The sequence below is a fragment of the Salmo salar genome, chromosome ssa16 (assembly GCF_905237065.1).
Source record: "Salmo salar chromosome ssa16, Ssal_v3.1, whole genome shotgun sequence".
NCBI classification, from domain to species: domain Eukaryota; kingdom Metazoa; phylum Chordata; class Actinopteri; order Salmoniformes; family Salmonidae; genus Salmo; species Salmo salar.
Window position 1 is genome coordinate 37254096 of NC_059457.1, and position 17482 is coordinate 37271577.

Consider the following 17482-nt stretch of genomic DNA (forward strand, 5'->3'; position numbering starts at 1 on the left):
TTTGAGCAGTGTATATATATATATATATATAACCTTTATTTGAGTCAGTTAAGAACAAATTGTTATTTACAATGACATCCTACCCCGGCCAAATCCGGACGAAGCTGGGCCAATTGTGCTCTGACCTATGGGACTCCTTATTATGGCCGGATGTAATAAAGCCTGGAATCAAACCAGGGACTGTAGTGATGCCGCTTGCACTGAGATGCAGTGCCTTAGACCGCTGCACCACTCGGGAGCAAATAAATAAATAGACTATACTAAGTGCCTAGGTGCCAAATAAATTCACAAAATTGAAGTTTTCATCTTAAATCAACCAAAAAATCTACCAATATCAAATATTTTAATTTCTTTTAAACTGTGTACGCTTTACTTGTGGATTTTGAAAATAAAATCTACACTTAAGCTGTGTCAATTTGTTTGTCTTACATGCCATTTAAAAACTATGCAGATATTGGAGTAAACCAACAGTATTTTGAGTTAAGACAAGTAACTATGAGTAAGGCCAACATGATAAGCTTGCAAGCTGAGTTTGAATAAGACATCTGATTAACACTTTGCATTTATAATGGTTGGTTTTTCTATATCTAATAAATAATCAAATTATTGACGGATCAATAGATCAAATAAATACGTCTCTCACCTGTCCCTGCAAGCCGGTCGGCATACGCGTCATCACACCTCGTCATCTGATTGGCTGTTTACAACGAACCGTAAACTGGCATACGCGTCATCACACTCCCTCATATGATTGGTCGAGTAGGCGGGCCTTCTGACTTTGTGATTGTGGTAACTAGTGATGACGACCCTTATGTAGTTGTTAGCTTAGCCAGCTAGCTACTTCAGTTAGCTTCACGTGTTGGAAAGTGGGATGTTTTTCTGATGTTGGTTGATATGAGATGACACCTCTTTGGTTTGTCTATAGACTGTCAACTGCTATGGTGTTGTCTAGCTACAAGAACAGAGACATAAGTTGACTGAAGGTGTGTATTGTTAGCCTCCTGCCTGGGTGAGTTGCATTTGGTGTTCAACTAACGTTAGCTATCTATCCAGCTAGGCGGCTAGCTAGTTAGCCGTCTCCCCTACCTAGCTACTACCAAATAATATTGAAGTGGGTATTGACTGTTGAGTGTCATTTGGTGCCAGAGATATTGGCTTATTTCTCTACAGTCTCTGTTTGGTACTACTAACAACTTGCTTGGATATACCTGTGCTGTGGTGGATGTGGTAGTAACTAGCGAAGTGAAAAACTAACTGTTGTCCAATTGGCTAATAAAGTAACTAGCTAACTAACGTTAACAATCTAGTGATGAACCTGCATTGCAACGCAGTGTTGGCTATTAGTTAGCGGCTAGCCAAATTACTGGGCTAGGGAGTGGTAAGTTCAAGTTCCTGTGTTAAAAAATAAAGATATCTATCTCGTGGAGTTGAATAAACTCAGCTAGGGAGAGGTCTGAAGACGGATGCTTGTATGTTTAGGAAAAAGTAATGCAGGTTTAGCTGTATTGACAAGCACCTGCGACGGTATGTGGTTAAAACCTTAGTGCCAAATGAATTCACAGTGGGTTAAACGTGTGTAATAAATAACTAACCAGAAGGCTCTGATGTTTTTCATACACATACTCTGTAAACTGGTCGTTTGTCCAGTTGTGGAGTGAAATGGAGCAAATCCATTGTTGAGCCCATCACATGATCTCCACGTTGGCATACATGTACAGTAGTGAACTGTGACAATTTGCTCAGCCCAATGCTGATTTATATTTAAGGTAGAGCCAACAGGAGTTCTGAAAAAGTGTTCTTGAGTTTGCCTTTTGTAAACTTGAGCATTGTCTACAAACAGTGAGTTTCCAAAAGAATGAACAGGACTCTGGAATTCAAAAATTGCTTTGAGGCCTACTCAGTTGAATATCTGACCTGTATACGTGGGATATTTATTGTATCACAATTATAGTGCCTCAACATAAAACCTGTACCTGAAGGCCAGAATAGTTAACAATAGTTGGTATTGCCCTGTACAATATCATCTTTTGTGCCTGGCTGCAAGCTTAACTTGCTCTCTGGTCTTCAGGCTAGCTAGATCTTAAAACTGTAACCTCATGTATAATTTGTGTAATAGTCCATACAATGATAATATATTGGACATACTACGGAAACCAATTGCGTGAGATTTTAGTTCCTCATTACCCGAGATTAATAAATTACGAAAGTCCCACCTTGCAGTTTCAGTGCAATCCATCTAGATGGTGCTCATGAGTCAAACTTTGACTCTAAACTGCTCAGGTCCCGTTACTCAGGGCACACGCCTACAACAAAACATCGACTACGTTTTATTTTGCTCGACAGAAGTAAAAATGTACAAATTATTTTTATTCAAATGCGTCTTGAATAAACTGGAATTTACATGGTTATAATTCCAACTGCTGCTCTATTGAAAAAATACAATGAAATGCAAGTAAAAAAAAAAAAAAAGTCAAGTAGCCCTATATGAATTTTAAATAAGACTGTGTTCCATATCTGTGTCCTGTAGATGTTAGAGCTGTGATGGTGGTGTGTCCCCTGCCTTCATTGTGACTCCTGTCCACCACCTCCGTCTCCCTGCCCAGTGTGTGTGCCACCATTTCACCATGACCCTGCATCTTCTCCTGGTCCTGGGGCTCTTTTTGCTGCCTTGTCTGTCATCCCATGATATCAGCGTGTCTGGCGTTATAGCCTGCCAGAAAATGACAAATCAAACCCAATGCTTGGAAGCATGTAAGTTTTGAGTCAGTCTATAAATCAGGTGTTACTGCCATATTGCAGTGGGTTGTCACACTGAAAACGCACATAAAACTCAAATGATTTGACTGTGAATGTATAAAATAGCTTGTTGTACAATGTTGCCTACATACACCCTGTTTACAGAAGTTAATTAAGTAATTTTTGATACGTTGTCTTTCTACTTCTTGTGGAAATGGTAGTCGCTCATAAGGTGTCTAAAAGCTCATTTAGAAGATAAGCTAAGCTGTATGCTACCTAGAGTTGCATCCAAATATATTGGCACCCATGCAGTTTTCATAAATTATTCCCCATATATTTTAAAATAGACAATGTTTTTAATACATTGCTCACCATACCCTGTTATTGGATTTTCAGCATTGCGGAACCAATTTTATATTTGTAAACGTAAGTTAATTTAGAAAATAACGACAAATGGCATGAAAAATATTATTGGCACCCCGGAGCTAGTACTTGGTTGCATAGCTTTTGGCTAAGAACTGCCAACAAATTATTTTTGTAGCCATTAATGGTAACGTTTACATGCACACTAATAATTTGATTTTAAACTGATTGTCATTTTTGCAAGGTTACGAAGATGGGGGGGGGGGAGCTGTTCTTGAAATATTCTTGATTTGTTCAAGAGAGAGATCAGGGTCCAGTGTAACGCGGAGTTCCTTCAGTTTTATTTTAGACAACTGTACAAGCATCAAGATTCACTTTCAGATCTGACAGAAGATCACTTTGTTTCTTGGGACCTAGAACTAGCATCTCTGTTTTGTCCAAGTTGAAAAGTAAAACATTTGCTGCCATCCACTTCCTTATGTCTGAAACACAGGCTTCCAAGGTAGGCAATTTTGGGGCTTCACCATGTTTCATCGAAATGTACAGCTTTCTGTCGTCCACATAGCAGTGAAAGTTGTTATTGTGTTTGAATGACATCACCAAGAGGTAGAATATATAGTGAAAACAATAGTCCTAAAACGGAACCTTGAGGAACAGTGAAACTTGTCAGAGGACAAACCATCCGCAGAGACAAACTGATATCTTTCTGATAGATAAGATCCTAACCAGGCAAGAACTTGTCCGTGTAGACCAATTAGGGTTTTTAATCTCTCCAAAAGAATGTGGTGATCGATGGTGTCAAAAGCAGCACTAAGGTCTAGGAGCACGAGGACCAATGCAGAGCCTTGGTCTGACGCCATTAAAAGGTAATTTACCAGCTTCATGAGTGCAGTCTCAGCGCTATAATAAAAAAACATACTGAATCATTTCGTATACATTATTTGTCTTCAGGAATGCAGTGAGTTGCTGCGCAACAGCATACTCAAGACAACTGAGCTTTGGAGAAATACGCAGATTCAAAGTGGAGTCCGTAATTTGCTTTCTAATAATCATGATCTTTTCATCGAAGTTCATGAATTTATCATTGCTATGAAAGCTAACCTCTTGTTGAATGTTTTTTAGTTAGCTTTGTGACAGTATCAAAAATAAATGTTGAATTGTTCTTATTCTCCTCAATTAAGTTGAGAAAATAGGATGATTGAGCAGCAGTCAGGGCTCTTTGATATTGCACAGTACTGTCTTTCCAAGCTAGTCAGAAGACTTCCAGTTTGGTGGAGCACCATTTCTGTTCCAATTTTCTGGAAGCTTGCTTCAGGGCTCGGGTATTTTCTGTATGCCAGGGAGCTAGTTTCTTGTGACAAATGTTTTTTTGTTTGCATCTAGGGTATTACGCAAGGTTAAATTAAGATCCTCAGGTAGGTGGTTAACCGATTTTTGTACTCCGACATCCCTGGGTAGGTGGAGGGGGTCTGGAAGGGCATCTAGGAATCTTTGGGTTGTCCAATTAATTTATAGCACAGCTTTTGATCCTTGGTTGGGGTCAGAGCAGATTATTTCTTGCGATTGCAAATGTGGTGGTCCGATAATCTAGGATTATGAGGAAAAACGTTTAGATCCACAATATTTATTCCACGGGACAAAACTAGATCCAGGGTATGACTCTGGCAATGAGTAAGTCCGGAGACATGTTGGACAAAACCCACTTAGGCGATGGTGACTCCGAAAGCCTTTTGGAGTGGGTCTGTGGACTTTTCCATGTGAATATTAGAGTCACCAAAAATGTGAATACTACCTGACATAACTACAAGGTCTGAAAGGAATTTGGGGAACTCTGCGAGGAATGCTGTCTACTGCCCAGGAGGCCTGTAAACAGTAGCTATAAAAAGTGATTGTCGGCTGCATAGATTTCATGACTAGAAGCTCAAAAGACAAACGCGGTCAATTTTTGTATTTGTTTTTAATTTAAATTTGCTGGCATAAATGTTAGCAACACCTCTGCCTTTGCGGGATGTTTGGGGGATATGGTCACTAGTGTAACCAGGAGGAGAGGCCTCATTTAACACAGTAAATTCATCAGGCTTGAGCCATGTTTCAGTCAGGCCAATCATATCAATATTATGATCAGTGATTAGTTAATTGACTATAACTGCCTTGGAAGTGAGGGATCTAAAATTAAGTAACCCTATTTTGAGATGTGAAATATCACAATCTCTTTCTATAATGACAGGAATGGATGATGTTTTTAGTCCAGTGAGATTGCTAAAGCGAACACCGCCATGTTTTGTTTTGCTCAGACACGGTCTCAATGGGGATAGCTGAGCTGACTACACTGACTGTGCTAGTGGCTGGCTCCACTAACCTGGCAGGCTGACTATCTCATTGGGGAGTTAGAGCCCTGTCTCTAAAGTATGTTCATAGATAAGATGAGAGCACCCCTCCAGAGAGGATGGAGTCCGTCACTCCTCAGCAGGCCAGGCTTGCTCCTGTTTGTAGGTGAGTCCCAGAAAGAGGACCAATTATCTACAAATTCTTATCTTTTGGGAGTGGAAGAAAAAAATGTTTCAACCAGCGATTGAGTTGTGAGACTCTGCTGTAGAGCCCATCACTCCCCCTAACTGGGAGGGGGCCAGAGACAATTACTTGATGCAACACATCTAAAAATGCATGCATTGTCTAACATAATGTCCTAGGAGTGTCATCTGATGGAGATTGTAAAAGGTTAGTGCATCATTTTAGCTGGTTTTATGGTTTTGGTGACCCTGTCTTTGAATTGACAAAACATTACACACAACTCTTGTAAATGTACTGTCCTAACATACTCTAAATTTATGCTTTCGCCGTAAAACCTTTTTGAAATCGTAAAACGTGGTTAGATTAAGGAGATGTTTATCTTTCAAAGGGTGTAAAATAGTTGTATGTTTGAAAAATTTGAATTTTGACATTTATTTGGATTCAAATTTGCCGCTCTTGAAATGCACCTGCTGTTGATGGAGTGCACCACGGGTGGGACGCTTGCGTCCCACCTAGCCCATAGAGGTTAAGCGAGGAAAGGAAAAAAAAGACGTTGATAAATGTATTTAAAAGTAAAAAAACGAAAAGTTCGGAAGATAGCATTTTGGTACATCCAGGTTGTATCACAACCGGCCGTGATTGGGAGTCCCATAGGGTAGCGCACAATTGGCCCAGTTTTGGCCGGTGTAGGCCGTCATTGTAAATAAGAATTTGTACTTAACTGACTTGCCTAGTTAAAAAAAAAATTATAAAACATCAGAAGCACATTCATTTCCAGTGGACTGGTGCGTTTGCCTTGCAGTATTGCGTTCTGTGTGGTGCGTATGTTGGCTTTATGAAACGTATGCATCAAATTCAATGCATGGACAACTTGACAGAAATGGCAGCAGAAGGTAAATGTTCAACTTTTTTGTTGCACACATATCCAGATAATGCTGCGGTCCATTTTGCGCGAAGACACTGCAGGTGTGATCGAGGCATTATGTGCGAGTGAAGTCGGCTACGCATGCCTCTACCTAATGTCAATATGCCTTGTCTGTTGCTGTTTTGGTTAGTGATTATTGCCTTATTTCACTGTAGAGCCTCTAGCCCTGCTCAATACGCCTTAGCTAACCCTTTAGTTCCACCTCCCACACATGCGGTGACCTCACTTGGTTTAAATGATGTTTCTAGAGACTATCTCTCTCATCGTTACTCAATGCGTAGGTTTACCTCCACTGTATTCACATCCTACCATACCTTTTATCTGTACATTATACCTTGAATCTGTTCTACCATGCCCAGAAACCTGCTCCTTTTACTCTGTTCCGAACGTACTAGACGACCAGTTCTTATAGCCTTTAGCCATACTCTTACCCTGCTCCTTCTATGTTCCTTTGGTGATGTAGAGATTAATCCAGGCCCTGCAGTGCCTAGCTCCACTCCCATTCCCCAGGTGCTCTCATTTGTTGACTTCTGTAACCGTAAAAGCCTTGGTTTCATGCATGTTAACATTAGAAGCCTCCTCCCTAAGTTTGTTTTATTCACTGCTTTAGCACAGTCTACCAACCCGGATGTCCAAGCCGTGTCTGAATCCTGGCTTACGAAGACCACCAAAAAAACTGAAATTTCCATCCCTAACTATAACATTTTCAGACAAGATAGAACTCCCAAAGGGGCTGGAATTGCAGTCTACTGCAGAGATGGCCTGCAGAGTTCTCTCTTACTATCCAGGTCTGTGCCCAAACAATTTGAGCTTCTACTTTTAAAAATCCACCTTCCCAGAAACAGGTCTCTCACCTTTGCCGCTTGCTATAGACCACTTTGTGCCCTGGACACCATATGTGAATTGATTGCCGCCCCATCTATCTTCAGAGCTCTGTTAAGTGACCTAAACTGGGACATGCTTAACACCCTGGCCATCCTACAATCTAAGCTTGATGTCTTCAATCTCACACAAATTATCAATTAACCTACCAGGTACAACCCCAAATCCATAATCACAGGCACCCTCAAAGCTTTCAACCTGCCCTCTAAATACCAACCTGCCCTCTAAATACACCTCTGCTGTCTTCAACCAGGATCTCAGCGATCACTGCCTCATTGCCTGTATCCATAATGGGTCTGCGGTCAAACGACCACCCCTCATCACTGTCAAACGCTCCCTAAAACACTTCAGCGAGCAGGCCTTTCTAATTGACCTGGCCCGGGTATCCTGGAAGGAAATTGACCTCATTCCGTCAGTAGAGGATTCCTGGTTATTCTTTAAAAGTGCTTTCCTCACCATCTTAAACAAGCAGGTCCCATTCAAAAAATGTTGAACCAGGAACAGATATAGCCCTTGGTTCACTCCAGACCTGATAGCCCTTGACCAGCACAAAAACGTCCTGTGGCGTATTGCGTTAGCATCGAATAGCCCCCGCGATATGCAACTTTTCAGGGAAGTTAGGAACCAATATACACAGGCAGTTAGGAAAGCAAAGGCTTGCTTTTTCAAACAGAAATTTGGCCTCCTGTAGCACAAACTCCAAAAAGTTCTGGGACACTGTAATGTCCATGGAGTTTAAGAGCACCTCCTCCCAACTGCACTGAGGCTAGGAAACACTGTCACCACCAATAAATCCACGATAATTCAGAATGTTAATAAGCATTTTTCTACGGCTGGCCATGCTTTCCACCTGGCTACCCCTACCCCGGTCAACAGCCCTGCACCCCCTACAGCAACTTGCCCTAGCCTCCCCCATTTCTCCTTCACCCAAATCCAGATAGCTGATGTTCTGAAAGAGCTGCAAAATCTGGACCCCTACAAATCAGCCGGGCTAGACAATCTGGACCCTCTCTTTCTAAAATTATCCGCCTGAAATTGTTGCAGCCCCTAATACTAGCCTGTTCAACCTCTTTCGTATCGTCTGAGATCCCCAAAGATCGGAAAGCTGCCGCGGTCATCCCCCTCTTCAAAGGGGTGACACTCTAGACCCAAACTGCTACAGACCTATATCTATCCTATCCTACCCTGCCTTTCTAAGGTCTTCGAAAGCCAAGTTAACAAACAGATCACCGACCATTTCGAATCCCACCGTACCTTCTCCGCTATGCAATCTGGTTTCCGCGCTGGTCATGGGTGCAACTCAGCCACGCTCAAGGTCCTAAATGATACCATAACCGCCATCGATAAGAGACAATACTGTGCAGCTGTATTCATCGACCTGGCCAAGGCTTTTGACTCTGTCAATCACCACATTCTTATCGGCAGACTCAACATCCTTGGTTTCTCAAATGACTGCCTCGCCTACCTCTGGCAGTCTCTATGGGGGTGCCACAGGGTTCAATTCTCGGGTTGACTCTCTTCTCTGTATACATCAATGATGTCGCTCTTGCTGTTGGTGATTCTCTGATCCACCTCTACGCAGATGACACCGTTCTTTATACCTCTGGCCCTTCTTTGGACACTTAACTAACCTCCAGACGTGCTTCAATGCCATACAACTCTCCTTCCGTGGCCTCCAGCTGCTCTTAAATGCTAGCAAAACGAAATGCATGCTCTTCAACCGATCGCTGCCCACACCTGCCCGCCCTTCCAGCATCACTACTCTGGACGATTCTGACTTAGAATATGTGGACAACTACAAATACCTAGGTGTCTGGTTAGACTGTAAACTCTCCTTCCAGACTCACATTAAGCATCTCCAATCCAAAATAAAATCTAGAATCAGATTCCTATTTCACAACAAGGCAACCTTCACTCATGCTGTCAAACATACCCTCGTAAAACTGACTATCCTACCGATCCTTGACTTCGGCGATGTCATTTAGAATATAGCCTCCAATACTCTACTCAGCAAATTGGATGTAGTCTATCACAGTGCCAACTGTTTTGTCACCAAAGCCTTATATACTACCCACCACTGCGACCTGTATGCTCTCGCTGGCTGGCCCTCGCTTCATATTCGTCGCCAAACACACTGGCTCCAGGTCATCTTTAAGTCTTTGCTAGGTAAAGCCCCACCTTATCTCAGCTCACTGGTCACCATAGCAGCACCCACCCTTAGCATGCGCTCCAGCAGGTATATTTCACTGGTCACACCCAAAGCCAATTCCTTCCAGTTCTCTGCTGCCAATGACTGGAACGAACTGCAAAAATCACTGAAGCTGGAGACTCATATCTCCCTTACTAACATTAAGCGTCAGCTGTTAGAGCAGCTCACAGATCACTGCTCCTGTACATAGCCCATCTGTAAATAGCCCATCCAACTACCTCATCCCTGGACTGTTATTTATTTTGCTCCTTTGCACCCCAGTATCTCTACTTGCACATTAATCTTCTGCACATGTCACTCCAGTGTTTAATTGCTATATTGTAATTATTTCGCCACTATGGCCTATTTATTGCCTTACCTCCCTTATCCTACCTCATTTGCACACACTGTATATATACTTTTTCTACTGTATTATTGACTATGTTTGTTTATGTTCGCAGTTGTAAAAAAAAAATAAAAAATCACAGCGTCATTGCGCAAAATGGTACGCAGCATCATTTGGATAAGTGTACAACTAAAGTTAAACATTCACCTTATACTACCAATTCTGTCAAGCCGTGTGCGTATACAGTTTGATGCATACTTTCGATAAATCCGACGTATGCACAACACAGAACGTACTGCAACTGCCTCTGCAACACAAACGCAGCAGTCCATTGGAAATGAATGTACTTCTGATGTACGAAAATGACACTGTCGGTGTGATCAAGGCATAAATTCAGGAAAAACTGAAAGTATGCATCTTAGAAATAGTTTTCACATTCTAACTTTGTCGGAACTCAGAATAAAATAGTCTTCGCAAAAATAACATGGTCACTGTGGTAGATTGTATTGTGATAGGTGATTTTCTGCATTTATCAAAAGTCCCATCAAGTAGCCTGATTTCAAATGTGACTGTGTAAACAGGATTATTAGGGGTTATAATACATTTGTGCCAGTAATTTTGTCCATGCCATTTGTCTTCATTTTCTCAATTTAAACTTAAGGTTACTAAAATAACATTTGTTATGCAATGTTGAAAATCCTATTTTTATTTTTTTTTAAATTTAAAACTTATTCTAGAAAAAAATAGGGAATTGTTTGTTCAATAAAAGTGCAGGGTGCCAATGTATTTGGCCGCAACTGTACCTACCTACCTCTAAAAGCTTACCTCTTGGATGAAGTAGGAACACGACTGATATGGGAATAGTCTGTGGAATATCGTCTTTGTTAAAAGCAAAGCCATGTTTTTTTTTTTTTTTCAAATCACATCTCTGCTGAAGGACATATAATTTCAAAGAAGCCATGTGTTTCAGATTTAAGATGAAAGGGATGCTTAGGCCTTGCTGTGTTTATGTGCCTGGCCCTGCTTTGGTGAGTCTTTGTCATGACATGTTCTTTAATTAAATCTTACAATACTTTTGCCGCACACGCTGCACCACCTGAGTGGTCGGATGCATGCAGCAAGTACATAGATATACCCCAGGCAGTTTTTATCTTCTTGGGAGGAGTTAGTTGTAAATGGCCCAGCCCTCTTCCAGTTCCACCACATGATCCACTCTAAACAAGCGACAGCTTTTCTGAGAGGCATACGATGCAATGTGGGTTGAGAGTAGTAGGGCATGAAAACAAGGTTGCTATTACCATCTGGAAGCATGTAATGTGTGGTATGACAGAGAGCTATAAATACATAATCATTCAGCATTCCAGCTTAGACCTGTATGTTTGGTACACGTCAAGCCCCTAGCATAGGGTGACCCCTAGTAATTTAAGAGGGAGGGGAGTGAGGGGCCCTCTGCAACTTTGATTTTCAAACCCACTGATCCTGCTTTCCCCCAACTCCCAAACCTCCACTCTTTTCCCGTCCCGTTTGGAACAGCTGCAGAATAATTTAAAACACAGTGTCTGGCCTTCCAATTAGTTTGCCATCACTGACCAGGAATGGCTCTCTAGGCCATTTCACCTGAAGTTTTTAACCACAAAGGACTTATGATACCTCAGTGCCTAGTAGCAGCTCTAAAATAAGGCAGGGAGGAGAGTGACTTGAGGTCACACAACTAGCTCTGCTATCTCTCACACTGACTCCCTAACGGGGCTAGCTCCTCTCCTTCGGTACAGGCCCAAGGCTGCCTCTGGTCTGAAGATTTCCCCCACCTGTTGTCCTCATCAGTAGGTCTGCGCTGCAGTGGGAAAAAAGCCACCAGGTGGGCACTGCCAGATGTTAAGGCTGAGGTGTACTGGAGCTACCTCTTCAGTCACACACAAAGTTTGGCAGGGATCAAAGGAGGCGTAAACAGGCCTGTTTTTCTCCCATCTGTTTCTGTAATGGATCCCAGGTCTCCTGAAAAAGCCCTGACACTGGTTGCTGAGAGGAATTAAATAAAATAAGAGTTGCACAAAAAAATAGAGTAAAAATAACCATAGTCCTGTGGTGAAAATTTAAGCAATTCCTAGGGCTTTTTTTTATGAGGATGGAAGATGTTTGGATAAGTCGTTGACAGCTATATTTTTGTATTAAATTTTTTTTTGAATAATTTAACATTTTATTTAACTAGGCAAGTCAGTTAAGAACAAATTCTTATTTACAATGACGGCCAAACCCGGACGACGCTAGGCCAATTGTGCGCTGCCCTACGGGACTCCCAATCACAGCCGGTTGTGATACAGCCTGGAAAAGAACCAGGGTGTCTGTAGTGACGCCTCAAGCACTGATATGCAGTGCCTTAGACCGCTGCGCCACTCTGGAGCCCAAAGGTGATGAGGTAACATATTGATGTTGCCTGCATAACAAATGCTTTTGGTTCATGCTGTTTTTCAGTCTGAATTGATTTGATATATGCCAGGACAATTTACTGAATTCATTTCAGACATACAGAATGTCATGGTGCCAGGAATCTTGCTCACAATGAAGCATAGAGGGGTACAATTTATTTTGAGCAATTACTTATTTGGCGATGGTTTAATATAAGATTTTGACTGCATGCAAGAGTTTCTTTTCATTTGTTGTGTTCATTCCACAGGCTTACAGTATGCGACCTGTGATCATCCTGTCTTTTGGAAAGAGAACTACACCTGCTTTTTCTTGAAGTGTCCCAATGGCACCAACTGCAATGATATCTCCGTCGATGACCTGATAAGGTTACAAGGTATACAAATGCTGCAATATATAAACACAGTTGGTGAAGAATGTTTAAATATGATGCATGTGTACTCATTGTTAGAAATGTTCAGAATATAACTTCTTATTACCATCAATATAAATATTATTACACTGAACAAAAATATAAATGCAACATGTAAAGTACTGGATTCATGAGCTGAAATAAAAGATCCCAGAAAAGTTCCATATGCACAAAAAGCTTTCTCTCATTTTGTGCACAAATTTGTTTCATCCCTGTTAGTGAGCATTTCTCCTTTACCAAGATAATCCATCAACCTGACAGGTATGGCATATCAAGAAGCTGATTAAACGGCATGATCATTACACAGGTGCACCTTGTGCTGGGGACAATAAAAGGCCACTCTAAAATGTGCAGTTTTGTCACACAACACACTGCCACAGATGTCTCGAGTTTTGAGGGATCGTGCAATTGGCATGCTGACTGTAGGAATGTCCACCAGAGCTGTTGCCAGAGAACTGAATGTTAATTTCTCTACCATAAATCGTTTGAGATTTTGGCAGTATGTCCAACCGGCCTCACAACCACAGACCAAGTGTAACCATGCCAGCCCAGGACCTCCACATCCGGATTCTTCACCTGCGGGATCGCCTGAGACCAGCCACCCAGACAACTGATGAAACTGGGTTTGCACAACCAAAGAATTTCTGCACTAATTGTCAAAAACCATATCGGGTAAGCTCATCTGCGTGCTCGTCGTCCTCACCAGGGTCTTGACCTGATTGCAGTTCGGAATCGTAGCCGACTTTAGTGGGCAAATGCTCACTTTCGATGGCCACTGGCATGCTGGAGAAGTGTGCACTTCACGGATGAATCCCGGCTTCAACTGTACCAGGCAAGTGTTTTTGTTTTTTTTCAGATTTTTTGTTCTTTTTTTTCTGGATTTTAGTGATGGAAATTTGTATGCACAGAGACACTGTGAATGAGATACTGAGGCCCATTGTCGTGCCATTCATCCGCCGCCATAACCTCATGTTTCAGCATGATAATGCACGGCCCCATGTCGCAATGAACTGTACACAATTCCTGGAAGCTGAAAATGTCCCAGTTCTTCCATGGCCTTCATACTCACCAGACATGTAACCCATTGAGCATGTTTGGGATGTTCTAGATCGACGTGTACGACAGTGTTCCAGTTCACGCCAATATCCAGCAACTTAACACAGCCATTGAAGAGGAGTGGGATAACATTCCACAGGCTACAATCAACAGCCTGATCAACTCTGCCCATGAGACAAATGGTGGTCACACCAGATGCTGACTGGTTTTCTGATCCATGCCCCTGCCATTTTTAAGGTCTCTGTGACCAACAGATGCATATCTCTATTCCCAGTCATGTGAAATCCATAGATTATGGCCTAAATTAATTTATTTCAATTGACCGATTTCCTTTTATGAACTTTAACTCTGTAAAATCTTAAATTGTTGCGTGTTATTTTTGTTCAGTGTAATTGATAAATCTAGTAACGTTATCTTTTGGTTTGTAAATTAACAATACATTTTGTGATTGTAATGCGTATCATTTACATTTGTCAGACTTTAAAATCAGTTTTTCCCCCCAGATAAAAACATCAGTGGTCTTAAATGTGACGCTGGACCTACCACTGAGTCTTCAAGTTCCAGTTCCATAACTTCATCAGAAATCTATCTCAACCCCACTGCTCCTGAATTGACAGCCAGCAATAATGCCAATCAAATTACAGACACCTCTACCCTCAATGAAACTGACTCTACCTTGTATTTTCGTAAGGATGATGGGCAGGCCCCCATCTCCACTGCATTTATGACCATGACTGCAGCACCCATGCCAGCCACTAAGAATGACACCTTCATTCTCAGTAAAACTGTTAGCAATGCCTCCAGAGGAACTACAATACCTGACATACCCCATAAGTCAACCGTTCAAACCTCAGAGACAACCACTTCAGTAAAGCAGGAACCTAGAACTACAACGACGCCCTCAGCCCTGACCTCTCCACCAGCCAATCCACAGATGTCGACAACAGCATTATCAACAACAAATACCACTATCACCACTGTAGTACCAATAACAGCAATGCTGTTAACTATCGCCACCACAACACACCCAACTACCACCACAACACACCCAACTACCACCACAACAATACCACCACCAACTATTCCAAACATAACCAGCCCTACCACCATAGACTCATCTACAGTTGAGAAGAATCCATCACCAACCAGTCCGGAGGTCCCCAGCTCTCAAGCTACCTCCAGAAACGCCATAGTCCCTTCGACCTTCACTGTTGAGGTCAGCACCAAAAGGCTTGACGGAGATACCAACAGAGCCATTATAGACGTTGTTGCCGGGGGGCCTCTGACACGCCAGTTGGTGGACACAAGTACCCTATTGGCTGTCCTGTTGTTTGGCCTCGTCTTCTTCCTGGTTACGGTTGTCCTCTTCCTCACACAGGCCTATGAGAGCTACAGGACGAAAGACTACACCCAGGTGGACTATCTCATCAATGGAATGTATTCTGATTCAGGGGTTTGAAAGTGACAGTTGAGTGTTTGTTTTTCTAATTTCTTTATTGGAACAGGATTAATAACTTGTGAGTTAACAGATTGCCAATTTTGCACCAGCCTTTGCTGTAGTATTGTATAACTTTTCTGTCTTAATGGTACTCCAGCCAATTTCATAGATTTTTTTTTCAACTACTGTATGTATAAATTGCTCCAGGCCTGCTGTGGTTTTATTTAGGCCTTAACCTCTTACGAAGGGCCAAGAAATGCACCTCTTGCTCATCAGGCCAAGGGCCAAAGTATCGCAACAGTGGTTTGTTATATCCTATATTTCTATGTCTTACATTTCTACAGAGATGCTTCCAGCCCCAACCCATAGGACTAAAGACCATAGATGGTTAAGTACTGTTTTTTTGTCATTTGGATTGCTGTGGGAAAGCGGGTGAAAAAGTTTATTTGTCCGGTGTTTATTATTTCGTTTGTATCCATTGCTTTGTGTATGTATGTCATTTTCATGCCTTTTTTTTCTTCATGACTAGCTTATTTCCTTTGTTTACCATTCCTCTTCTTGGATTAAGATTGAATGCCAAATTGATCGCTGTAGCACTGAAGCACATTAACATTGAAGCCAAGGGAATTGTCTAGCCATTATGAAGGAGGAGGAACAGTTTGTATGATGACCAAAAGAGACTTTCAAAGGCAGAGGAACTTCTGTCAAGGGTGGAAATGGGTATGAAGGCCTGTTATGTGCCAATTTTTTAAAATCTTACTAATGCATTGTTAAATATGGTATTTGCAATAAAGGGGGAAAAAGTAAGAATAAAATACATTTTCCTTTCATATTTCACAAAATAAAGTTTGAAAAAATGGCAGTAGGGGTAAATCAGCACTTTAGCAAGATGCATTAGTAGTCTGCTAGTCTTTCAACTGTTGTAAGACTTAACATTTCTGCAGGCCTGTGAATAGTATATGCTGTGTTTCCCAGGCAGGGAGAGATATTGATGTTGTTTATTACAAGGGCATAGCAATCAGTCTGGGTGTAATCAAGGTGGTCCACATAAATATCCCACATCTGTAGCCCAGTAATTGCTTCCTGGGAATGTGATGCACATGTCATGTCTGTTGAGAAGGTTTGAAGGTGTGGACTAGGAATTAATTGACAGAAGGAAATAATGAGAGCAGGGAGGTGGTCCGACACCTTAACAATGCACTCACCAGTGAAGCATTTATTTTTTGGGGGGAAACGAAAACTAAAATGGAAAAACATGGATTCCAATAGTAACATTTGGGAGAAAACAACTTTTGGTACCTCGAGGCAGGTTTTAAAGGGTTTTTCTCTGCTGAGTTTCTGCTTTGCTCTCTTCATTCCAGTGCTTTCTAAAAGTCCTTGTTCAGACATCTATTACCTTGGACTTTATCCCTGTTCCACACGCAGTTCTCTTGGGAACTTCCTGGTCCACACAGGCTCTAGTTTCCCATTTCCTGGAATAGTTAGCAATAAAATAACATTTTTTGCCCCTTGCCAAAGAACATTGCATTTAGTAAAAAAATAACTAACAATTGGTTGCTACAGTATTTGTCATTGACAATTTATCACCCCTCTGCAATTCCCCAATATATTGCTGCCAAGACCTGATATTCATTTTTTTTCTACAATGTTACAGAATGTTGTATTTGCTCTGGTTGTGTGTGTGTTTGCTCCCATTATTGAGCTCTAACTGTCAGATCAGAGACAGCAGGAAATCACAGCCTCCAGGACATGTAATTTCAATATTATCTGCAATATGAATATCTGGTGAGAAGCAGATAGCAAGGGGGTTAGTGATAAGCTCACTGACATGATGCCTGTATAAGCCTTTTGTTTTGAGAGGGCCTGTTCCACATGGACTTTGTTACACTGTAGTGTGGATATTACTGAGAAAAACAATATTTATAAGCAACAAAGACCAATGATTTTTATTTTTTTGTGGATAAGGCCCAGTGGATCAAAGGGAATGCCGACGGCTATATGGTGCAGGTGACTATAAAGGCAGGTTTCATTATGGCATATTTATCTGGGCTGGGAATGGTTGCCTGCCTCACTCATACACGGAGGGACATCTGCTTCTACTTTTCCCCGTTTCGAGTTCATGCCAGTTGGAGAACCTTCGCATTCAACCCGAGGAGTGCTTTTTCTGCCAGGACCTATGGCTTAATCCTCAGTGTTTACAA

General features: G+C 41.7%; 1 protein-coding gene across 2 annotated transcripts; it reads left to right on the plus strand.

The window, feature by feature from the left end:
• The first annotated feature begins 753 nt into the window (after positions 1-753).
• LOC106573621 (uncharacterized protein C11orf24 homolog) lies at positions 754-16141 on the plus strand. 2 transcript variants are annotated; one of them, XM_014148834.2, is made up of 4 exons: positions 754-1009; positions 2528-2751; positions 12626-12751; positions 14347-16141. In XM_014148834.2, the coding sequence occupies exons 2-4, from the start codon at positions 2625-2627 to the stop codon at positions 15300-15302; spliced, it is 1209 nt and encodes a 402-aa protein (XP_014004309.1). In that variant the 5' UTR covers positions 754-1009; positions 2528-2624; the 3' UTR covers positions 15303-16141. The 2 variants fall into 2 exon arrangements, with proteins under 2 accessions (XP_014004309.1, XP_014004310.1); XM_014148835.2 differs by having other exon boundaries at positions 770-983.
• The last annotated feature ends 1341 nt before the right edge of the window (positions 16142-17482 follow it).

What these genes read in the sequence shown, in the direction of transcription:
- LOC106573621 (XM_014148834.2), top strand. Translation starts at nt 2,625, where the DNA reads ATGACCCTGCATCTTCTCCTGGTCCTGGGGCTCTTTTTGCTGCCTTGT. An exon ending in AACCCAATGCTTGGAAGCAT is followed by an intron (nt 2,752 to 12,625) that starts GTAAGTTTTGAG and finishes TTCATTCCACAG; the next exon opens with GCTTACAGTATGCGACCTGT. An exon ending in TGACCTGATAAGGTTACAAG is followed by an intron (nt 12,752 to 14,346) that starts GTATACAAATGC and finishes TTTTCCCCCCAG; the next exon opens with ATAAAAACATCAGTGGTCTT.